At 39.4% G+C, this 25472-nt stretch overlaps 1 protein-coding gene across 22 annotated transcripts in view; it reads left to right on the top strand.

Moving 5' to 3' along the window:
• Nucleotides 1–25472, top strand: part of sipa1l1 (signal-induced proliferation-associated 1 like 1) — a 392549-nt gene that overhangs the window by 353210 nt on the left and 13867 nt on the right. For 19 of the 22 annotated variants that reach the window (XM_059954439.1, XM_059954380.1, XM_059954404.1 and 16 more), the window contains 4 exons: nucleotides 950–1425; nucleotides 2668–2898; nucleotides 19644–19806; nucleotides 24792–25011. In XM_059954439.1, coding sequence (XP_059810422.1) covers nucleotides 950–1425; nucleotides 2668–2898; nucleotides 19644–19806; nucleotides 24792–25011 — 1090 coding nt within the window. The remainder of the gene's footprint in view (nucleotides 1–949; nucleotides 1426–2667; nucleotides 2899–19643; nucleotides 19807–24791; nucleotides 25012–25472) is intronic. The other 3 variants (XM_059954480.1, XM_059954463.1, XM_059954471.1) reach the window with 3 other exon arrangements.

The following is a 25472-nucleotide window of genomic DNA, read 5'->3' as shown; positions in this document are numbered from 1 at the left end:
ATACAAAACGTCGAAGGAAGAGAAAAACAGCAGAATATACAGGCTCACAAGGCAAAACCCTTTGGGGTACCAGGAAAGAAAAGTGAAGTGATTTAAGGAAAGAAGACACTTCACTGGGTTAAATACACTCAAATTAAATGTTATTGCTTTCATATGTAGCCTCACATTCCTTTTTCCATTCCGCCCCAATAAACTGCATAACATGAAAAAAGTTGTATTGCTAAAACTTTTTATCCACCTGGCAACCACAAAATGTTAAAGCAAAGAGCTTGACAAATCAAATGAAGAAATGTACTTAGTCACCCTCCATTGTCTCGTACTATGTAATGAAGGATTGATTTTTTTTCCACATGGCAATGGAGCAGCGATGAACCAGCCATTTCTGTAAGGAAAATTGCTTAAAGAATATTTGTTTATGGCAATAACTTTTGAATTATTGTCTTTACAGTCCAGGGTTGCCTACAAAGAGGAGGCAAGAGAAGAATATCTTGAGACTATTTGAATTCAATGCAAAGCATAGAGCATTCCACAATTTTTACCTTGAATAGACACTGCATTGCTGAAACATTGTGTTTTATGTGAATCAGTTATTTCTCCCATCCACTTCCCTCCCATCTCACGTACACTGGTACAGAAACATTGCATTATGTCCTAGCATTTTTGGTCCCTCCTGACATTTGGAGTACTCTCATTATCACTCAATAGCATCATGGTACACTGATTTTTTAAAAATGGAGGTTATTATGATTTAGTATCTTATAGTTAAAACATTCAGGTTGATAGACAATTATGAGGTTATTAACTGACCTGAAGTCTTGTTTTTAAGAATTCGGGTACAGATCATCTTTTAGATGGTATGTTTTGAACTCTGCATTATGTTAAATAAACTGTAGTTATTAAATAGTTTAGAGTCTTGACCAATGATGCTATTTCCTTCTCTGCTTTCTAGTCTGAAGCTCAATATTCAAGCCATTCAAGCAGCAACACACTTTCCAGCAATGCTTCAAGTGCTCACAGTGATGAGAAATGGTATGACACAGGGGACAGGACGGAATCTGAACTAAATGGTTATAACTACATTCAGGGTACATCTGCAGACAGTGGCATTGATACAACCTCTTACGGGCCATGTCATGGCAGCATGCTGTCCGCAGGAACCCCAGCTGCTCCAACAAATTCTTTGAGATCTGCACCAACAAAAGAGAAAGCGACTTCTCCTTGGCCTGGTCCAAATGACAATGGCATGCACTGCAGCAGATTAGGAGATCGAGGCTCCCACAGTTATGAGAGGAGGGGCGCACTCTCACCGGCACTAAGCACAGAAAGTGTAAGCAGATGTTACGGAGGGTTGGTCCATAGTGTTTCAAGTGCATCAGCTCAAGAAAGCAGAGCGTATAGCCTCAGTGATACCTCCTCTCAGTCCAGGTAATTAATTTGTGATTATGTGTCGTTTGTGTTTCTTCTGAGTTTGTCCCAGTTTCTCATCTACTCTTAATAGCCTTGGTGACAGCCCGTCAAGACTGGCAAACTCCTCTTCCTTCAGCCACACGAAACACTTACAAAAAAAAGGTGCATTTGGCAGAAGGTAATGTGCCTGTTCTGGCCTTTTCCAAAGTGTGAGCATGTGTCTAAGTTTTCATGGCTGGATCTCTGAGAGAGTAATCAAGCATAACCACCTTTGCAATGTCATGGCGGTAATGTAGCTGGAAATGAGTAGTTAAATCTTCTTCCAATATTTGCTTCCCTTTTGGTTGCATTTCCATCACTCCTTCGCCTGGTAATGCATGAGAATCACCACACATCATAACAACAGATAGTGTGTTAGAAATACATAATTGTTCAGAGAAAACATCTAATGTGTATATAATTTACATGAAAATCATTATATATTTTGTGAAAGCATGTTGTGTTCAGCATGACAATATAATTGATATGTGTTAAAAATGTATAATTTGGCTCATTTGCCTGAAGTCATTCATTTTGCCATTTAATATTACAATTTGATTAATAACTTGCAGGTTAATTCTGGTCGGAACAGTTCGCAAAGGAAAGTTATTTACATATTTTGCACTGACTGCCATTTACCTGTCACCCTTGTCTTTACCAGTCTAAAGTGGTTCCAGTCCTTTATTTGACAGGTTTATATCATCATGGCTATTTTCCTCAAGAAAATCTCCTTTCTTCGCATGTCTTCCTTCACATTGTCTCAAGCTCTGGGACTTTTTCTTTAAACTCATATCCCTCTTCATTGTCCATTTATATGCTTATACATCCATCCGAGGTCTTTGAACAAACAGAATCCTTATTAATGACATACAGTGTTTGACCACGTTCAGTCAAGTTGTTAATGTGCAGCTGAGGATAACAAATCAACCTCTGTAAAAGGTGAAGACCATTCCCTGCCTGCTGTCAACAGTTGTCATCCATGTTTGCACACCATGCAAATTTTTCCACTGCAAGTTAGTGAGCAATCTGTTCTTAGACAATTCAGATCATTGTAAGTAATTTAAAAACATCAATAATTTATTTTAAGAAGGGAAAATATGTAGACTAAAGGTGATATTTTGACTAAAACAGTGGATCCATGCAATGGCCAACTTATGAGAAGCAAGTTCTTCATTTTCAAAATGCATACTCCTTGTAATGGGGAATTTATTTATTTTCCAGTACTCTGAGTTCAAGGCATTCCATTAGTCCAGTGGTCTTTACACACAGTAGGAGTTCACCCCACGATGAGACCCAGCCAACTCCTTCACCCCAGGCGTCACACCATTCATCCTCCTCATCTGGGCCCAGAACATTTTATCCTCGCCAAGGAGCCACCAGCAAATATTTAATAGGCTGGAAAAAGCCAGAAGGGACTACCATTAACTCTGTTGGATTTGTGGATTCAAGAAAGTAAGATGCTAAGTTTTTCTCTGATTCTCTGAAGTGTTCTGTAATCCATTCTGTTTCAGCAGTTTAAATATTTATGTATGGACCACAAATCAAGCAATTCTTGAAACTCTCTGCCCACACTTATTTCAACAGAGTTTGCTGGGTAATATTTTGTCCCTCCAAAGTAGAGAGAGTGGTTCAGGCGAGGGTATCTGGGCATGACGTGTGTGCTGGGACTAAGTACAAAACACTTGCTACCTATGTACATGAAGGAACAACTGTTACCAAAGACGTGCATCAATTACTGCTATAATCAAACTAAATAACTCCGTCAACAATGCAGAAAACTGCTCCATATAGGTGTACCTGTGTAACTGAAAGATTGATAGCAAGTTAGCAAGGGAAGTTTTTTTTTTGTTTGAAATCTGATTTGGGCTCCATGATCATGAGAAACAGGAATGCTGTAAAGGGAATCAAGTCAGTTTCTTAGAGGATGTATGAGACATACAAATGCAGAATTGGGATGTGTTTTAGGAAAAGTAGGCTCATCCATACAAGAAAATCTGTAATTCCCCTATTCATTACTTGCATATAAACACAACATTATGAAGAACTGATCAGAGGTTTTGTTGAAGTGCAAATATTGATTTGTTTTTCAGTGAAGAATTTGTGTTTTCAGGTATAATTAAACTGTTTTTCTTTTTAGTACCCTGCTTTTCTTTCACATCAAAGCTTAAAATAATATCTGAATTTTGCTTTTAGCCCTGGTGCCTTGAGATATCCATGGCAAAAGGAAGACAGTTGTGAAGCCGTACTTGGGGTGCAAGATAATGTTAGAGGAGTTGCTATCATCTTTTAGTTCAGTATTGATAACTAAAATGAGAGTGGGTGAGAAGAATAGCAAATTCCTTTATAATAGAGTACTGTAAAGATTATTTAGGAACCCATATGGTAAATAGCCAGCTAAGTCTGCTCTGATGTTACAAAGAAAACTGATGGCAAATGCAGTTTAAGCTTGTTACAAAAACAGATCTTCAGTCATGTCATTATTGGATGAATCATACTTTACCATCAAACTCTATGCTGACATCCAATAGATGCTTGCAAATGCATTTCCAGTGGCATAAGTATTTAAATTCCTTTATATGTGTCAAGTGCACAAGAAAGGATGAAGATACTTGTTTCTTGACTATTCCTTTCCATTTAAATTTCCTGCTGTGTTGTCACTGTTAGGAACCCTACAACCGAAGATGAAATTAGCACAGGTTGATGGGAACTCTGTCATGCGGAGTCCCTGCACCTACATTGTTTTTGATAGTGACGATGGAAGACAGTTTTGTAATATCCATGTGATAGACAGCCCAGACAATTTTCATGTTTGCAGTTGGCCTGTTGATGAGGGGAAAAACTGCTGTATATTTTATTGAGTTTTGAGAAAATCTGCCACATGTTATTCCTTATGTGATGTACCTCATTCCAGTTAATGAATTCCATCTTTATCACAATGCATGCATGGCTACAGTAGGCGAAGATCATGACTCTATTTAATTGTTAAATGCAGAAACTTGTACGTATTATTTATATTTACTCTTTTTCTCAAAAGGAAATATCCTGCAGCCCTTAATGTCTGGTGGAATGTCAGGTAGTTGAGTGTTCACGACATACGTTCAAAGAACAAGCTTGGTTTGCTGTTTGAGCCACGGTTGCTTTTCATTAGCCACGCATGTGATTTTGTCATGTCAGTTGCAGTATATATACGTAATTGAGCATGGGCTTTGTTGTGTAAATTGTGAATGGCATGAAGGCATTTGACATACACTAAATTGTAAACAGGGTACTAGGGCAAAAGAAAATGAAAATCTGAAAAGTTGCAGCCGCTCAAACTCTGAAGTAAAAGCGGAAGGTGCTGGAGACATGCAGCAGGTCAGACAGCATCTACAGAAAAAATTCAGATTGAAGACCTGCTGCTTCCAGCATTTTCTGTTTTCCATGGGGAAGTGTCAGTTCATTAGCAGCACTGCGACTGCAAGTGAAACGCCAATCTGCTTTGTAAATCAATCATCCTTTTTTTCACTGAGCACAGTGGGAGAATTTCAACAAGAAGGACTGCAACTGGCTAGGGTCACCAGCAGCCTGGGGTCAAGGGTAATTTGATGCTGACTTCTCCGGTAACCCTCAAATCCCAAGAGAGGAGTCTGAAGGAGAATAATGGCTTATGAGTTTCAATGCAGAGTGACACTTTTTCAGTGTTGTGTGTAGAAGTCAATGTGTTCCCCAGCCCCCACACCCTCAAGATTTGAATGCAGTTATGATTGTGGATTGAATCTTGCCACTCTGGAAATTCAAACATGCATTTCCAATCACAGCTTGCGTATGTGAACATTTTATAGTCTTGCCTGACAAGTGCAACCTTGTGATTCTAAAACACTTGTCAGTGGGCACTTTCAAACCAACAAGGTCGGAATCAAAATCAGGTTTAATATCACTGGCATATGTTGTGAAATTCATTAGTTTAGTGACAGCAGTACAATGCAATTCATGATAAACATAGAAACTTAAATGAATTATAGTAAGTATATATGTATGCTAAATAGTTAAATTAAAAATAGTCATGCAAAAGCAGAAATAATTTTAAAAAGTGAGGTAGTGTTCATAGGTTCAGTGTTTATTTAGATATCAGACGGCACAGGGTAAGAAGCTTTTCCTGAATCGCTGAGTATGTGCTTTCATGCTTCTGTACCTCCTTCCTGACAATAACAATGAGAAGAGGGCATGTCCTGGCTGATGGGAGGATTTGGTGCGGAGGGTTGGTTCTTGAAAATGGATGCTGCCTTTCTGAGGCACTGCTTCTCGATGTCTTGGTGTTAATAGTTCTGCTGGAATGACAACAGAATGATAAGAGAGACTATTGACAACATCCCTCCATCTACCTCAACCATAACCTTCAATATACCAATCCAATAGCAGTCAACGTCCTGCAACTCAGGAAATGTGCTTTCAAATATTCCACTCATTGATGAAGAAATATTTTGTCTTATCAAATTGATTTCATTTCTTCAACAACCAGAGTTGCATGACTTCATTTTTTTGGGATCTGGGCATACTGGCCAAGCCATCGCTATTGCCATTGATCTTTGTGTGCCTTTTCAGAGTAATAGGTAACTATTTTGTGTGGGTCCCTGCCTCGAGTAACCCCATAGGCAGAATATTCCAGATTTTGTGATTCAAAGATAGTGACTAATATTGTACCACTCCTTCATCATTTCCCATCCCCTTCTCTCTCTCTCTCTCTCTCTCTCTCGCTCTCTCCTTGCCTGCCCATCGCCTCCATCTGGTGCTCCTCTCCACCTCCCGCTCTTTTTTGTTCATCCATAACCTTCTGTCCTCTCCTATTAGATTCCTCCTTTTCCAGCCAAGTATCTCTTTCACCAATCAACTTCCCAGCTCTTTAATTCACCCCCTCCCAGTTTCACCTATCACATTGTGTTTCTCTCCCCCCCCCCTTTTTAACTCTACTGCTCACCTTTTTTTCTCCAGTCCAGCTGAAAGTTCTCAGCTCAAAGCTTTAACTGTACTCTTTTCCATAGATACTGCCAGGCCTGCTGAGTTCCTCCACATTTTGTGTGTGTCACCACAAGTATCTGCTGAGTTCCTTGCTGTTCATTACAACAATTTACGATTTGGATGTGAAACTTGTAGGTATGATTAGTGAATAAGCAGAAGACGTGAAAATTGGAGCTGGTGAGGAGGATAATCTTGGGCTACAGAATGATGTTGATAACTGGCAAATTGGGCAGAGCAAAAGCAGATAGAGTTTAACTCTGAAAAGTGTGAGTTAATTTTGGGAGGTCAAATTAGGGAAGGGCATGCACCATGAATGCAAGGGCCTTGGGAAGCATTAAAGAGCAAAAGGACATAGGTGTACTACGTGCTGTGTAGTCTATAACAATCTGAATCCTAGCATACTTTCCCTCTCTGTTAGTGCTCGTTAACCTACTGTGTAAATTTTCAGATTTCCATTGTTTGTTTTTAGAGTGAGCGTAATTTGTCACCTGATCCAGGTTTTGACCTGCATTAGTTGTGCAGTCAGATGCATTATGCATATCCAAAATAGGACAACATTACCATCAGTATAATGCTCAAATTAGCACAAAAAAACATTCATTGTTATTCAGATGGATTACCACAGGCTTTAAGTACATGTTATCAACAAGCTGAAGCATGATGAACATCAGTGGATGACAGGGGAATAGTTCAATTATGTACTGAAGCTTAGTCCTGAGACTATGTTGCTCTGTCACAGAGAACTGCAGGAACTAATGGCAGTCTGGATAAAATGGCACTCAGTACTTTGATACCCTGTAGGCTAACTTGGAAATAGAATGGTGTTAGCTGCAGAAATGATGTTCTGATATCCACATGGAAATCGAGTGCTTTGTGAATTGAGCTGCGCAGCTATAGAATACCCTCAAGAAAAAAGACGACTCAGTCAGTTCATCATTCAAAGGATGCAATTTAATAAAACTGTTCATCGCAATCAGCATAACTTTTAGTTTTAGTAATCTTAAAGAGATGCAAGTGTTTAACCTGTACTGCAGATAGACTTTTAAACATATTTGCAAAAAGCTCAAGGAATGTGAATGGTCTCTAAAACACAAATAATGTATCCTCATCATTTATTTGGTTTTGACTTGTTTACTTAGAATGCCAGCCTAATTTAGATTCAAATTACCTAAGTACCCCTAAAAATGATTAAGCAATACTGAGGTCCAAAACCTTGTCTTAAATTTTGATTTTAGTTTTCCTTTTAGAAGTTTCAAGGGGAGAGGCACTGATACTTTCCTGCTGTCTCTCCCAATAAGTTTCCCATCTTATATATAGTGAAATACTGCAAATAGGACAAGCATGAATGTTACAAGGCATTAGTGCTGCCATTCACGTGAAGATTGATATAGACAACCTCATAAGATTTAAGGCATTTGTTCCATGTGTTGCTATTGCTCAAACATTTTCAAAGTGTCTTAATATTTATTTGCACTGCACCTATTACAGAATCACATAAAAAGTGTGCTGACAGCTGTACGTATTCTTTAAAATTATGTAGGTGTATGCTTTCACTATAGAGCTACTTTAGTTAATTAGAAACTGTGTTTTAAAAGTCAAAAACCCTAGAAATGCGAAGAAAAAGCATTTCAGGTTGTGTATTGTATACATTCCTCTGACATTAAATTGGACCTTTGAACGTATGATTCTACACATCCTGGAGATCTAGAGCAGCAGACACAAAATGCTGGAATAATTTAGCAATAATTTAGAGGGAAACAAACTCTCGACGTTTTGGGCTGTGACCCTTCGCCAAGATTCGGTCTTGATGAAGGGCCTCAGCTTGAACTGCTTTTGTGTTTTGCTCTGCTTAAATAGAGAAAGGAGCATCCCTTTTAGCAAGTATGTGATCCGACTGGTCAATATCCTTTCACAAATTTGTTATCGTCAACTGTAAGCCATGTGGTTTGATTTCTGATTGTGTAAGTTTGTAAATGTGCTCACTGGCTTTTAAGGCTGTCTAAGTTGAAATTTATCATCCTCACTTGCATTTTCTTTGAAAAGTCCCCTGGGTGTGCAAAAAGGAAAAAAAAACATGATTTTTAAAAGATTAGAGAATTGTAGGAAATTGAGGGCTTATCATTTAGTGCTTGAAAGAATCCTAAGCTGAAGGTTATAAGTCTTTAAAATTTTCTGAACTGCAAGCTGTGGATGCTTAGTCATTGAGTATTTTCAAGACTGATTTTTGTTTCTAAGGGAAATGGAGGGTAACAGCATCAAACAGAACAGTGAATGAGAAATGACTCCTTAGAATGAGAAATTGGTGATATCAGAAACCATGGAACAATGAAATGTTGAATCCAAGTAGAGAAATTAGTAAATCCAAGAAGAGAATATCAAAAGTAATTGATAAGTAATTGAAAATGTACTGTTTTCTTTTATCCCAGAGGTGTGGAGATTTTGTGTTACATGAGATTATGGTGAGAACAGACAAGGTGCACAACAGGGAGGAGATACTGAAGAACAGATTGAGTGAAGCAGTGACAGGGCTGAATGAGTTAAAATGAACAGAGTGGATTGGACTAGGCTTGTATTCCCTGTAGTATAGGAGATCAAAGGCTGAGATGAGAGTTTTTTTAAGATATTAAAGGATTTCAGAGAGTGGTATTGAGTGTTGCCTTTTTCTAGTGGTTGGGGAATGGAGGACATGGGGACTTAACCTTTAAAATTATTGAGCCATTCCAGAGTGACATCAGGAAACACTTATTTATGCACATGGGATTGGGAATCTGGAATAAAAACAATGTTGAAATGCTCATCTGGTCAGGAAGTATCTGTGGATTTTTGTTCAAAGCATGGTTGCTTAAAGATAAAAAACGAGTTTTAAAGATCCGCGTATCCAGGAAGTATGAAATAAATCAATAGTATCATAGATGCTAACAACTCTTTTGTTGAAAAGGATTCTGGCACCTTATTCTGCTTATGAGCACTTAAAATATTAAAAAAACTGGATACCAGTTTTTCCTGTATCTGTAAATGGTTTAACAATACGAGCAGCGTGATGGCCAGCTTTCCTAATTGACAGAATCATAACATCATAGACATACATTTCACAATTAAAGGCCTTTCAGCACTAACCAGTAACCAGTCGATTACACTATCCCTGCACTCATCCTTCCCTGAATTTGTCCTCGCCAATAACTGAACTCGGAACACACGGACATTTACTGCTTAATCATACTTTATTTTACTTGACTACAAGGAGAATAAGTGAATGCTTAAGGTGAAAATCATGAATTCAGTCCATCAGCCCAGTGTTCTTCTGGTCACCTGTTTCCTGGTCCAGTGGCACGACTGAGAGGCATGTATCTATGTCAGCTTTTCTTGAATATATGGTCTGCAACTCTTGGAATGGAATGGACCCTCCTAGCAAGGCTCCAGGCTGTTTTTTTTTGTCAGTAGGCTCTCACCTGTACCCAATTTCCCAGCTGGCTGGGGTGGCATTCTGCAGCCAGTATGATCTTCTGAGCTTCAGGAAGCTGTGGATGGGAACCTTTAATACTTGTGTTAGTGTTCTATAATTCTGCAGCATTCTTCCACTCGTACTATGGATGTTCATCTATTTAATTAAAAGGAGAGGGACAACTGGCAAGTCCAAAACTCTCATGTGGAGAGAGCAAACATGAGGAAATCTGCAGATGCTGGAAATTCAAACAACACACACAAAATGCTGCTGGAACACAGCAGGCCAGGCAGCATCTATAAGGAGAAGCACTGTCGACGTTTCGGGCCGAGACCCTTCGTCAGGACTAACTGAAAGGAGAGATAGTAAGAGATTTGAAAGTAGTGGAGGGAGGGGGAAATGTGATATGATAGGAGAAAACTGGGGGTGTGGGATGAAGCTGAGAGATGGAAAGGTGATTGGCGAAAGTGATACAGAGCTGGAGAAGGGAAAGGATCATGGGATGGGAGGCCTCGGGTGAAAGAAAGGGGGAGGGGAGGGGAGCACCAGAGGGAGATGGAGAACAGGCAAACAACTAAATACGTTAGAGATGGGGTAAGAAGGGGAGGAGGGGCATTAACAGGTTAGAGAAGTCAATGTTCACCATTGAGAGAGGCCTTTTACAACTATTCAGAGCACAGTGCATTGTCACGAGGGCCAGTGGAAGCGCCTCTAGCCACTTCAGCTTGGTCTTGTCATGCAGTGTAGCTAACCTGCATTTCAGGGTCCCATTCTGTCTTTTAGCTGCCCCATAAGATTGAGGTTGGTAAGGGCAGGTTAAGTGATGTTTACATTGAGAGTCTTTTGTCAACACCGGTAAAGTGGGGACTGTTATCACTTGAAATTCTTACAGCATCATTCCTCTATGTTGCACAGTTCTTACCCATAGAGTTAGCGAACACAATCACAAGTGCTTAATCAGAACCCATACATTTACGTAATTGCATAAAATCTATTTGGAGATAGATGCAAGGGCCCAGCAGTGGCAGATACTGGCAGTGTCTTTCTGGATTATGTCTCTGGCAAATCATACAGTTGCTGCTACTTTTCTTGCTATGGTTGAGAATCTCTCACTTTCAATTATACCTATCATCCTTTATAGCCTTGCATATAGTATGCTTGAGTTCATAAAACCTTTTCCATCTACCGATGCATCATGCTGTAATTGTATAAGTTCATCAAAGAATTTGGAAAGTGTTGGCAGCCTGATCACACTACGTAGCTGTAAAGATCTGCTCTCGCTGTCTTAGCAACAGAGTCAGCCTGTTTGTTCCCTCTAGTTATCTCATCCTTCCTGTTAGTATGAACCACATAGTTAATAACAGCAATTGCAGTAGGTAATTACAAAACAGGAAAAAGTTCATTGTCAGTTCACCATGTTTTATCGGAGTTCTGAAGAGGTGAGAAACCCAAGTAGTTTCCATAATTGTACTTTGTCGTGTGCTAATCCTAAATTCAGTGTAAAAGTCTACAGCAGCACCAGCTGCAAGGATGCTGGCTTTAGTTAAGTTTCTGCTGCTTGATCAGAACAGGAGGGACGGTAGCTGTGCTACCTTTAGCTACTATATGAGGCAAACACACCACATATCCAGAAAGATTTTTTTCCCTGTATTGCAGCAGTCAAGAAAATAATATAGGGCCTACATCAGGTGGCATTGTACAACTGGCAGAATTTAAATTGTACAAGTTCTTAAGTACAATTTGGGAAAGGATAATCTAAAGTAAATTGCATCATCTATGGTGTTGGTGATGGTGGAGGCAGAAACTATTATCAAAATTGCCTTTGCACTGAGGCACTTTGAGCCCAGTGGCCAAGCAGTCTACAGGCATAAACATACCCCTCGCAGACGTCGCTGTGTTCTACTCCTTCCATGCCCACAGTCCCATTTTCATGTTTATTGACATGAGTCAAAGAACTATAAAAATCATACATTTAGAATGACATTATCTAAAATATATCTACACTGTTCGAAACAAAAATAGCATCAGTTACAAGTGGGTCACATGAGCCATATGTGTAGAAAGCAGGTAATGTTAAACTGAAGTCTACAGTGAAATATTAAGCGGAAATTAATCTGGTAATGATTAGCCAAAATTTGGTTGCTGTCAATTTAGTTAAATGTAAAACTAAGCTACAAGTTAAAATGACATTCAAATTGTGTAGGACAGCTGTCGCAATGCTTATAAAGCAATGTAAAAAATTGTCCAGAGGCTGTAGTGGAGCAACCCAGGAAGTGTCACTCAAGTATTGTCCCCATTCCCCTTAGCTTTAATCCTTTGATGTTGTAGTTGTTTTTGGCAATATTGTAAAACACTCACAATTTTGCTTAACTCTCTCAACTCACACAAGTAACAGTATATGTTTTCCTTTACCTAGGTTGCAACTTATTTACAATAACATGTATTAAGATGGGTGTCCCCTCTTCTAGAGTGAACCCAGAATACTTTTGAAAACATTTACGCGTGTGTTCAACATATTAATTAACATCATTGTCTCCTGTCACAACACTTTATTTTTATGCCAATCTACAATGCGAGGGACAAATTTTGTTAGAGCTCCTACTAGATCAGCTCAGGGTTTATTTAAATTACATATCGCTCATCCTCTCTGCACCCCTCTGTCTTCTGTCTCCTGTAGTGTTGACATGCTTCATCGAGTACTTGAGGCGTGGGCCTTGTTGAAACACTGCCTGGGAAAGCAGGGTACAGCATATAGTTCATTTTCAGAGTCTGGTGCCAGTAGATTCTTTTTTTAATCGCCGAGGTCAACACTGTTTTACCTTGTCTGTTCTTTCTGTGTCGTTTCTACATTTAACTTTGATTCACATTCTCTGCTTTTTACATCTAGATTGAACAAACACAGGCTACCCTACAGTTTTCTTACATTTTCCTTTCATGAACAACACAACTGCAACCACTCAAGTAGTCCATTCCATCTGTATAGAATACTTCTCAACATACTTAATGTTTCCTGGTCCATAATACACAAACATGCACCCTACCAATGTTGCTTAAGAGGTACAGGACAAGGGACTTCCACACTATGCACACATATACATACAAACACATTTCAAAATTCCTTTTTTTTTTAACCACACACTTATGGAGCTCCTGTGGGAACCAAACCAGACCACAGAGGGTACCCCATTTTTAATGTGTTCAGGTGGGATCCTACCTTTTTCTTTATACTGCGGCTTTCCTACTTCGCTTTGACAACTGAGGTATTGGACCTTGACTACTGCACATGGGAGGAAGTTTGCAATTCCGCAGCGGTCTCAGTCCCTTGCTCAGATACGAGCAACTGAGGATTTGGGACTGATCAACTACAGGGGCTGAATTCCATTCTCCTGTGTAACAAAGTGAAGGGTTAGCCATCTTGGTGGAACCTCCAAGCAGTTGTAGCCGATAACTGGACACAGAACACACGCACACATTTACTGCTGAACCATGATTTATTTTACCTGTCCACAAGGAGAACAGCTCCTGTCACTACCTGGTTCTGAAGCCAGGACAGAAAATTGCAATTTTTATACAGAATTGGCTATCAGTTTCAGATATTGACCATTTGGTAAGCTCTATGTTTGAATTCCTACGTACAAAATCAAAATTGCCATTCACAATGGAGATATTAAAAGTCAATAGAAACTACAAACTGACAACTGATAATGCTTTGACGTTAGTAAAGCGATTGTCCCATAGTTGTTGGGTGTTTCATATTCTTCCATTATATTCCTGTCTTATCTTTCTCTGGCTCCCCTAGACCTTGTGTAAAGGGAAGCGTTGTTTTTCATTGCTTGGCCTTTCTGCAAATGGTCTCAATTCAGAGGCCCCACTCGTCTGGGTTGATTAGACACTGCCACAGTCACCTATCTTGTCTGCAATAAGCAGAGGTGGCTCCTGCAGTCTCACTTGCTTTCAGTTGACTACAGCTGCCTCAGATATCCTTGCATGGCAGTTATCTTTAACTCTTGCCTAACTGCAACTCCCACAAATTCTCATCAACTCCTCCTCCCAGATCCTGCTGCTCACCTACAAGGTAGGGCAAATACAGAGCGCGATTAACTTCCTTATTCGCTCAACTTTGGAATGTAGAGGAGACCAGCACCCTCAGAGGAAACCAATGAACTCAATGTAGAGCATGCAAGCCCATGGACAGCACCCAGGGTCTCTAACGTTGTGAGGTAATATGGCTCTATTATGTGTACCAAAGTGCTGCCCTGTACTGTCTATGTTGAGTTTATTGTCATAGGCATACGTAAATGTATGCAATCCAGTTGTTGCTTGCAGCTTTACCTAGAGCTGAATGAAAGAATCCCAGTTTGTACTAATGACCCAGCCCACCCCATCAGTTGTCATCAGTGCTTTGGAGTGTTTTGTGGTGACCTGGTTTACAATTACCTGGAGCTAGAAATGACAGTATTGTTGGTTATGTTCTGAGAATTCTGATTACTTGACTCTGAAGCACACAACAGTTGCCTAAACTTTGTAAATCCCAATCATTGCTCTCCTTCCCCAAGTAGTCATATATCTTAACTCTATTAGAAGGCATGTATATGTAATTTTGCACACTTGCAGGAGTGGAAAGGACATTGGGAAATTTCGTAAAGGTTCCTACACTATCCCACAATTTCCCATGCATTATCTTCTCCCCCATTTGGGAAATCTTAGAAACCAGAATGTGCTGGAATTGAGCGGCATCTGTAATCTGGAAGAAATGCAATTTATGCAACGTGTACATGGGCAGAGAACTTAAATAGCGTTTCATCCTTCAATGAAAGATAACAAGATATGGGTGGTGATGCAGTTATTTTAAACACCAAAGCCCTGTATAAGTTTCCAAACACTTACGCCTTGAAGTTTAATTTCACAATCCTGATTTTTTTCTTGGTTACATCAATGTAGTGATGACTTCCATTTCCAGGTTATTTTGTGGACTCCAGAATTTGACATGTTTGTCATCCGTACATTTGGTACTGTTTCCAAGCTAGAGCACAGTGAATGATAAATTCCTTGCATAGAATTTCAGGGTATGTGACCAATGCTATCCTACCTCTTGTCTAGCACACCAGAAATAAGGTGGTGTTTCAGCATCGAGTCCAACTGTGCAACATTCCTCAACCCCACACCACCCAATGACTGAAGCAATCACCCACAGATGTTCAGCTGTAAACCTTAAACCTATCAATCTGTTGTATTCTAGTATGACAGAAAGGGAAGTAAAACAATTTCTAAGGCTGACTTCAACAAAATGAAATAAACTGTCCATAATCAACAGGAAAAAGCCTGTTCATTGTTAAAATGGCTGTGGGAGGTACTCAAAGCTGAATCTAATGTGATACAGAATGTTTATATGCTCGAGGGAAAAATAATTTAATTGCCAAAGAAGCAAGCCATGGATGATGGGAAAGCAAAAAGATAAATCTTAAAGTGAAACCCACACAAAAAATATAAAGACTGGCACAGATCCTGCCAAATGGGAGAAGTTTATAAATCAGCAAAATGGACAAGAAATGCAAATAGAAATTTGAAAGGAGGACTACCAAGTTCAGCATAAACAAACTTCTAAAATTACACTTGGGAAAAGGAATGTAGGTCTCTTTAAAACTGAAAATGATGTTGTAAGTGCAGAAATATTAAAATGATGAATAATTACTTGGTGCTGTTTTCATGGAAAAGGATCATATGAACCCCTCAAGGAAACTAATACTGAATCACTAAAATTAGTGTTGCCTGCTACAGTGGCTCCGTAGTTGAGAATGAGTTTGTTCCACTCCAGTTCTGTAGGTTCTGAGGTCACAGATGAGGCTGATTATCCCTTACTGTTGAGTAACAGTGCTTCGCAGAGGGGGTGGGTAGTGCTCTTTTTGCAGGGCTCTTTGCATTCCCAAGACATGGATCTGATGTTTTGATGAAACCTTGAATGCTTCTCAGCTCAGAGCAGTCATGACCAAGGGGTACCAACTGATGAGAATCTTGCATTTTCTTCAAGGTTTTTAGAACATTCTTGCATATTTTTCTCTTTCCACCTTACAATCTCTTCCCAAGGCAGAGCTTGGAACAAAGTGAAATAGGTTAACACAAATAAGGAAAACATATTCCCTTCAATTCCAAGGAGTTAAGAAAACTCAGCAAATGATCTGATAAAAAAAAAATCTCCTGAGATTTTCTCAATTAACAAACGATTTGGTTTTTCTGACCTTTCATGGGATTGGCTGAGGGTTACCAATGGATTATAGGTGACTCAACCACGTGTCTGTTGCCACAGATTGTCAGAGTCGATGAGTATAGTAAATGAGCATCTTGAATATTTCCAGCTGCTCAGTAAAAATGAATTAATTGGCAAAAGATAGCTCATGTTTCTTAAATCCAATTAAATTTCTGCTGGAGGTGATTAATCTAAATACATTATTTTTATGGAACTCTAGAAGGAATTTAATAAAGGTGCTCAGAATAAACTGCTGCGAAGCTCTGACCTGATTGCAGATACTTAAGTTGACAAAATATGACTAATGGTATCCTTAAGGAATTCTTATTAAGTTTCGCTATTTGTTATTTATCACTTGGATATCAGGATAGGGAGGTACTTGTCCAAGTTTATCATGTTACAAGGCGATGCAGCATGGCATATGGTGTAGAAAAACACAAATTTACAAAGAGACTAAGTGAACAGTTAAAACTTCAATCCAATAATTGGGAAGTCATCCACTGTGATCTTGAAAACATAAATTGTAGTGCTTTCTAAATGGTGATCTAAAGATATTTAAGCATCCCTGTACATCATTAAAATATCTCGTTAATTAAATGTTGGGCTTATACTTAGAGGTCTGAATAAAAAGAGTTAGATGTTGCAATGCAGATACTCAAATCCCTGGACAGAATTCTGTGAGTAGTTCTTGTACCATTTCTTAGGAAGGGAATAAAACATGATTTTACTGGAATTATACTTGGGTTAAATGATGGGCAATTTATGGAACCTGTGGTGATGTTTCCTGAAATTTAGAAGATAGAAGTATGACTTGATTGAAGTGAACAGGATATACAGGGGATTGAAGGGTTAGTTAAGAAAAACCATGCTGGCTATGGGATTCAGGACTCCCTACTCATAATACTGACATTTCAAGGCTTAAGCTCCTACTGAGTGGACAGCAAATATGATTAGCTTGGCATAAAGTTAACAGTGATCAGCATAATTAACTGCAAAATATGCTATTAATTGATGATTTAAATGGTTGTACTCTTGGCAATAAACAGAATTACTTACTTTTCTGGTCCCAGTGATGTCAACACCAAACCCGAGATATGTGAACGAAGGGTCTCAAAGATAACCTGCAGCTAAACTCTTTAGCAGCTATTTACCCAGGCCATGTGCCTCCCACCATGTGAATTATGGGCATCCAATTTCAGAATAATTAAAGAACTTAACATGTCTTATAACTTGCTATATACCTCTATTTTACATGTCCAAATCCAATACTGCGAATCATTTAATCCACAGAAGCTATTTAGTCCTGATTTTCTTGTGAGGAATTGTCTATTTACAGACTTTTGCAGGAACTGAAAAAAAATACTGTGGTGCAAGATATGGATAACCTCAGAGATTTATTTTTCCCTTTTCCTGATGTTGAAGGAACAACACTTTAGCTGTTTCTCCTTTTACTCAAAATTCCCCTTATTAGTTTGGTACAAATTTCTCTCCTGAGAAATAGGGTGCCCTTTTATTTCCTGCTGGGCAGTTCCTAACCACAAAGCAAAGTCAGTGAAATATACATGTGAAAAAGCTTAACCTATGTTTGAAATCTGTTTCCATTGAAAAGGACTAAGAAATCCTTTACTCTTTTTTAAAAACAACACTAAATATTTCTGTACACCAGTCCCAACTGCACCTTGCTTTCCCCATACATCTTAGTCCCAAATTAACAAGAATCAGCATTTAAACTGATACCATTGCATCTTCCAGTCCTACTGTTGTTCTGTTGTTGTACAGTGCTGCTACACCACAGGTTCCCAACCTTTTTTTATGCCATAGACCCCTACCATTAACCAAGGGTTCTGTGGACCCCAGGTTGGGAACACCTGTGCTATGCATTGTTTCTTGGTCTATAAAGTAAAATCACACTTGGGGAGCAGACTTCCACTACTCTGGGCCTGTTAACCAAGTTGACCAATGGAGTGTACTAAGTCCTTGTATTAGTTCACGAATGAGACAGTATCCCCAAAGGAACAGAAAATCAAAATCTTCTCCAAACTAGCCAGTAAAGATAATTTCAGGCCATGGTCATTTCTTGTAGAGCTCATCATCAAAGGAATATAGGGATTGCATGTTAAAGGAAGGTCTAAGGCTAATATAGTTTGTGTACTATTCTGCTGTTTGCATGAAACATGCAGTTTTGAAAATCAATCACCATGGATTAATTTACAGCAGACTTCAAGATGAAGTTAAAAAAGGTCAGTGATGCAAAGCATTGAGAGCCATTAGCTTGTTATTCACACGTTGATTCAAGCGTATCACATATCTCTGTCACTAAATCCAGGTGATTAGCATGGGCAGCATAGTGGTTAGTACAATGCTTTACAGCAGTAGTGACCCAGCTTCACTTCCTAATGCTGCCTGTAAGCAGTTTGTATGTTCTCCCTATGATCACATCGGTTTCCTTGGGGTGCTCTGGTTTCCTCCCACAGTCCAAAGACGTATCAGTTGGTAGGTTAATTGGTCATTGTAAATTGTCCCATGGTTAGGTAAGGGTTAAATCAAGGGAATGCTGGAAGGTAGGGCTCAAAGGGCCGAAAGGGCCTACTTCACTCAGTATCTCAATCAGTCAATCAATATTCAAGGATTTTACAGTCTTCCTGTGCTCAACCCTACCTGAGTATGAACTGCTTGATATTAGCGATTTTGAACAGATTTTTCCCCTGGTTTTAATTTTGTAGTATCCTGAAGTTGTGTACAGAACTACCTTATTTGCTGTTAATATTTTATGTATACCTTAATAGTTCTCTCTCCCCTCCTTTCAATGCCGAAGGAATATAATTCACATAAATAAATCTGTGACCCAAGGTAGCTGGCAATCTTAACCCAGCATCTTTGTTGGGGAATGGTTAGGGAGGTGTTGACTGTTAGGTTTGCCTCCCCATCTGATTTTATTAAGTGATAGAGTATAGGATTGCATTACAGTGTAGAAGTGACATGGCAACTAATCCTATGGGTGCCCTGTGCTGCAGTGTCACTTAAAATGAGCTTCTGGAGTTGTTCTCATAGAGCAGTTTGGATGATGAATCTCATACTTTGGTTTCAGCAAAGCTAGACACAGATTGAGTTTGAAAATGGAAGGAAAAACCTTTAGTTTGTATGTGCTTCAGCCATATCATGAATAGACGTGCATGTTGTGGTTGTTGCTAATAGCGAATATTGTGTAATTGGCATATCCAACAGAAAGAAACATTTAACACTTTTTTTGACTGAATTAAGACCCAGAATGCATAATGCAGCAATTACTTAAATTTCTCCTGCATTAAGCTCATAAGGGATAAATCTGCAGCTCAATCACAACTTTAGCCTCTCTTACAGCCTATCTGTTAGAGAAATTAACATGCATTGAATAATACATTCCAGCAGATGTTCTCTTTCTATGTATGGATGCCTGCATGAAACTGATCATAGACGCTATACTTTATTTATATATTTAACTGAGGATTGTAGCTGATTGCTTATTCTCTTTATTAGGCGCCATCACAGTGATGCTTGTGAAATTACACAGACGAGACTCAGGGCTTCAGTTCGGGACTTGAGGTCTCCTCAGAGGTCATCAAAGTCAACAATTGAAGATGACTTGAAGAAGCTAATTAACCTGGAAAGTCCTCCCCCGGACACTGGCAAAGAGAGAAAGGTATGCAGATAATTTGCACTTAATGATAATGACGGACCTGGATCAAGTTGCAGTCAGTTTGGTGAGAGTACACGTGGAATACTTATACTGAAGAAGAGTCCTAGAGAAGGATCTTGGCCTGAACTGTCGACTGTTTATTCATTTTCATAGATGCCACTTGTCCTACTGAGTTACTCTAGGATTTTGTGTGTGATAAGATGAAGTATTGTGCACAGTTTTGGTCACCCTGTTATTAGGAAAGACATGTTCAAGCTGGAGGGGGTGCAGAGGAGAATTACTAGGATCTTTCCTGAGTTTAGGGAGGGGTTGGTCATGCTGGATCTGTATTCCCTGGAATGCAGGAGGAGGATGGATGATGTCATAGAGGTTTATAAAATCAAGATGAGTGTGAATAAGGTGGATGGTCATAGTCTTTTCCTAGAGTTGGAGAGTTCAAAACCAGAGGGCACATCTACAAGAGGCGAGAGATTTAAAAGAGAATTGAGAAGTTACTTTACACAGAGGATAATGAGAACCTGGAACAAACTACCAGAGAAAGTGGTGAAGGCCTGTAAAATTGCATCTTTTAAGATGTATTTAGTTAAGTACATGGAGGGGAATAGCTTGGAGAGTTGTGAGCTGAATGCTGGCAACTGGGAATAAGCAGGCGAGGAGGCTGTAGTCACTGTGGACCATGCCACATTACTCCTATGACTGTAATGTAGATTCAATGATGTCACATAAATATGAGATAGAAGTGTGCAGAGGTTAATCTAAACTTTACCACCAGGCTTCCAATGAAGGCTTCGTGACATCAAACTCAATGAGGGACTGTTGCACTGACTGAAAAGGACTTTACATGCTATCCCATACATGAAATATTGGAAGATTCCCATGTTGCCTTACAGACGATTGTGGTTGATGTGTAGTTGTAATTATGATGGATGTGTATATTATTACTTGGTGTATGATAGCTGTAGCATCCACATTGTACACAAGGGCCCCATAAATAGTAAATCAGACAAATGACAATTTCATAGTGGTAGCTGAAGGAAGAATTTATTTCTTTGTTATATTTTAAATTGTGCAAGCAATGTTTAATGCTTGACTGAGCAGGAAAACCTGGTCCTAGTTAACTTGGCATTAGTACTTGCTCTAAAAATGTGTAAAATTGTTAGCCTCAATATACAGTGCCTATGTTTTCATGTTGTTTTTTGTTTTACAGCATTGAATCACAGTGGGTTTGTCTTTTTGACACTGATCAACAGAAGAAGACTCCATATCATAGTGAAAACTGATCCCTACAAATTGGTCTAAATTAATTACAAATATAAAACACAAAATAATTGATTGCATAAGTATTCACACCCTTCAAGTCAATATTTAGTAGATGCACCTTTGGCAACAAATATAACCTTGAAACTGTGTGGATAGGTCTCTATCAGCTTTGCTCTTCTGGAATTTTTTCCTATTCTTTACAAAACTGCTCAAGCTCTGTCAGATTGTGTGGGGATCATAAGTGAACAGCCCTTTTCAAGTCCCAGCTACAAATTCTTGATTGGACTGAGGTCAGGATTCTGACTTGGCCACTCCAGGATATTACATTAATTTTGCTCTTAAGCCATTCCTTTGTAGCTTTGGCTTTATGCTTGGGGTCATTGTCTTGCTGGAAAACAAATCTTCTCCCAAGTCGCAGTTCTCCTGCAGACTGCATCAAGCTTTCCTCCAGGATTTCCCTGTATTCTGCTGAATTCATTTTACCCTCTACCTTCACAAGCCTTCCAGGGCCTGTGCAGTGAAGCATCCCCTCAGCGTGATGCAGCCACCAGTATGCTTCACAGTAGGGATGGTGTGTTTTGTTGATGAGCGGCGTTTGGCTTACGCCAAACATAGAGTTTAATACGATGGCCAAAAGCTAAATTTTGGTTTCTTCAGACTATAGAATTAATTCTTCCAGCTGACTTCAGAGATTCCTACAGGCCTTTGGGCAAACTGAGGCCGAGATTTCTTGTGAGTTGTTTTTTCAACTGTTGCTTTCTCTTTGCCATTCTCCCATAAAACTGTAACTGGTGAAGCAACTGAGCAACAGTTGTATGCACAGTCCCTCCCATCTCAGCCTGTAATTCTTCCAGAGTTGTCGTAGGTCACTTGGTGGCCTCCCTCACTAGTCCCCTTCTTGCATGGTCACTCAGTTTTTGAGGACAGCCTACTCTAGACAGATTTACAGCTCTGCCATATTCTTTCCATTTCTTGGTAATTGGTTTAACTGAAATGTTCTTGATTTGCTTTTCAATAGCCTTTTCCTGTTTGCTTGGGGTGTTTTTTTGGTCTTCGTGATGTAGTTTTTGCCAGGATGCTGACTCACCAGCAGTTGGACCTCCCAGGTAGAGGTGTATTTTTATGACAATAAATTGAACCACCTTGACTGCACACAGTGAACCCCATTTAACTAATTATGTGACTTCTAAAACCAGTTGGCTGCACCAGTGATGATTTGATGTGTCATATTCAAGGGGGATGAATACTTATGCAATCAATTATTTTGTGTTTTACATTTGTAATTAATTTAGATCTCTTTATTGAGATCTGCTTTCACTTGATCAGTGTCAAAAAAGCCAAATTAAATCCACTGTGATTCAACACTGTAAAAAAATAAAACATGGAAACTTCTGGGATGGTGGGGGTGTTGAATACTTTTTATAGACACTATACATCTGTCTTCATCTTTCTGTTAGCCTTATCATATAGTTATTATATACCAAGTGTTAGCCTTGGCTCAATGATTGCCCTATCCGCTCAAAGTCATGAGCTCATGGCCATTTGTATTAATGCAAGTCCAGTATGAAGAACCTGTTTGTAGTTTTAAAAGTCTCTTTTATTCCAAATGGATAAATTCCTGCCTACTCAATAATATCTCAAACTCACAATATCTTGATTCTGTTAACGTGGTAGAAATTATTTACACTTTAAAACTCTGTGATCTAACCAAGTTTGAAACAAATTGAATTTTGCTGAATACACAGTAACACATATGCTCAATTGCCACTTCATTAAGTACATCTGTACACCTTCTCATTAATGCAAATATCTAATCCATCCAATCATGTAGCAGTAACTCAATATACTACAGCATGCGGAGATTGTCAAAAGGTTCAGTTGTTGTTCAGACAACCCTCAGAATGGGGAAGAAATGTGATCTAAGCGACTTTGACTGTGGAATAATTGTTGCTGCCAGATGGGGTGGTTTGAATATCTCAGAAACTGCTGATCTCTTGGGCTTTTCATGCATAATAGTCTTTCAAGAGCTTACAGTGAATGGTGTGAAAAACAAAGAAAAAAGCATCCAGTGAGCAGTGGTTCTGTGGGCAAAAACAGTGTGTTAATGAGAGAGATCAGAGCAGAATGGCCAGACTGGTTCAGACTGACAGGAAGACGACAATAGCTCAAATAACTGCATGTACAACATTGGCATGCAGAAGAGTACCTCTGAATGCACAACTTTCGAATCCTGAAGTGGATGGGCTACAGCAGCAGAAGATCACAAACGTACACTCAGTGGCCACTTTATTAGGTACAAGAAGTACCTAATAGAATGGCCACTGAGCGTATGTGTTATATAGAGTCATAGAGTCCTGCAGCATGCAAACAGGCCCTTCAGCTGACCTGTCGATCTGATCTTCTGCCTAGTCCGAACTACCTGCTCCCGACCATATTCCTCCAAACCCCTTCATCCATTTACCTATCCAAACTGCTTTTAAGTGTTACAATTTAAACAGCATCTACCACGCTCGCTGGCAGCCTGTTCCGCATTTGTACCTCCCACTGAGTGCAGAAGATTCCCCTCAGATTCCCTTTAAATATTTCACTTTTCATCATAAACCTCTGACCTCTAGTTCTTGTCTCAGCCAATGAGTCACCATTATTTAGTTTATTCACTATATATCTATGCAGTGTTGTTATGCTACATTTAGCAGTTTCAGGTAATGTGGTCATGGGGTTGGCTGTGCTTTCCTGCATCAGTATTTCTGGAATCGTATCAGTCATTTCACCATGTACAGTAGGTAATTCGGTGAGATGTCTGAGTTGCTCAAAAGAGCTGCATAAATGCAAATGTTGTTTCTTCTGTTGCTATCTCTCCATGAAGAAGTGTCTCGTTCTGAAACGTCGATTATCTATTCATTTCCATCATTGCTGCCTGACCTGCTGAGTTCTTCCAGCATTTTGTGTGTGGTACTACCTCTGCATTGTCCTTTCTCTCATTCTAAGTAGAAATAATAACACAAAAAAAAAATCAGCTGACACATCACAACCGAGTCCTAGGCCATCCACATAATCTGTTCAAGTATGAGTAGATTTACTCTGTGAAAATCTCTTATTTAGTATAGCCTGCCCTACTTACTAGGCACGTGCCACAGTCTTGCTATTCCGAAGAGGTAACAGAAACAAAGAAACGTAACCTGCTATAGCTGCCTTATTAAGTCAGCTGGTCTTGCATCCTCAGAATATTCCCTTTGCTGTGCCTATCTTGTCCCCCTTCTCTGCCACAAAAACTTTCCCCCACTCTGATGAAGAGACACGACTGAAGTGTTTATCTTTGGATAGATGCTACCTGACTTAGTGTTTTGTGTTTCTATTTCTGACTTGGGGCACTGCATTCATTCATTTTTTTGTAAATTTTATGCACTGTCATTAAAAAGTCTTTTCAAGGTTAAGGTGGAATTTTTCATGCAGGAAGGAAGGGGGAATAAGAACTGAAAAATATTGTCAATATTAAGTATGGAATCATTATTTTATTACTCCAGTCTAAGAGATTGGTTTGACAAAATTGCAAGTGACATGCTTATGAGGGAAAATGTGTCAAGAACTTGCATCTAAAGCTAAGAAAATTCCTTTTTAAAAATTAATTTCCAAATGCTTGCATGTTTAGACAGTTCAAGGTCTGTGTCTTTGACGCATGGGCTGTGTATGAAATGTTTCTGACTTGCCTGCACTTTTTCTTGACCTAGCCTTCGCTCCCAGACACACCAACCACAAGGAAGCCACTGCATCGGACACTGTCAGATGAGAGCATTTACAGTGGCCAGAGAGAACCGTCGTACTCCAATTCGCACGTGTCGCTCTTGGATCAAGCCTTGCCCAATGATGTCATTTTTTCCAGCACCTACCCATCCCTGCACTACACATTGCCAGGCCGTAAGCATGGACAGTCGATAAAATCCCATCATGGTGGGTAGTGTTCTCGGGCCCCTCCTCTATTGTTTTGTCTGAGTGAAACAATTAGTAGTTCACCTTCTTCCACTTATTCGGCCTAATCAAGTTTCATATTTTGATCTTTACCCTCCTGGAAACACAGATACGTTTTGGGGTGTAGCACCAATGAAGCCAGCTGCCCCTGATATCTCTCCACATCTGTCAGGAACAGTAAAAATCAGGATACCAGTCAACAAGTGGCATCACTTCCAAGGATTTTACCTGAGCTCTGCGGCAATCTCCAGCATTAGTTTTTGTGTGTGATAGGGAACAAGAATCCACAATGAACTTTGAATGATTTCTTGCAATTCAGAGATCCTTGGAGTCAATAATAGCTCCTCTGTTGTCTTACGTTCAATTAAAGGACAATCGAGGATTAAATCATAGATTTTCAGCCTCAACTGAATTGCAGCCCACCTCTATAGATAGCCACGTAC

The sequence above is a fragment of the Hypanus sabinus genome, chromosome 2 (genome assembly GCF_030144855.1).
Source record: "Hypanus sabinus isolate sHypSab1 chromosome 2, sHypSab1.hap1, whole genome shotgun sequence".
Taxonomy (NCBI): Eukaryota; Metazoa; Chordata; class Chondrichthyes; order Myliobatiformes; family Dasyatidae; genus Hypanus; species Hypanus sabinus.
Note: the sequence above shows the minus strand (reverse complement) of the source record. Positions and strands in the feature narration are given on the sequence as shown.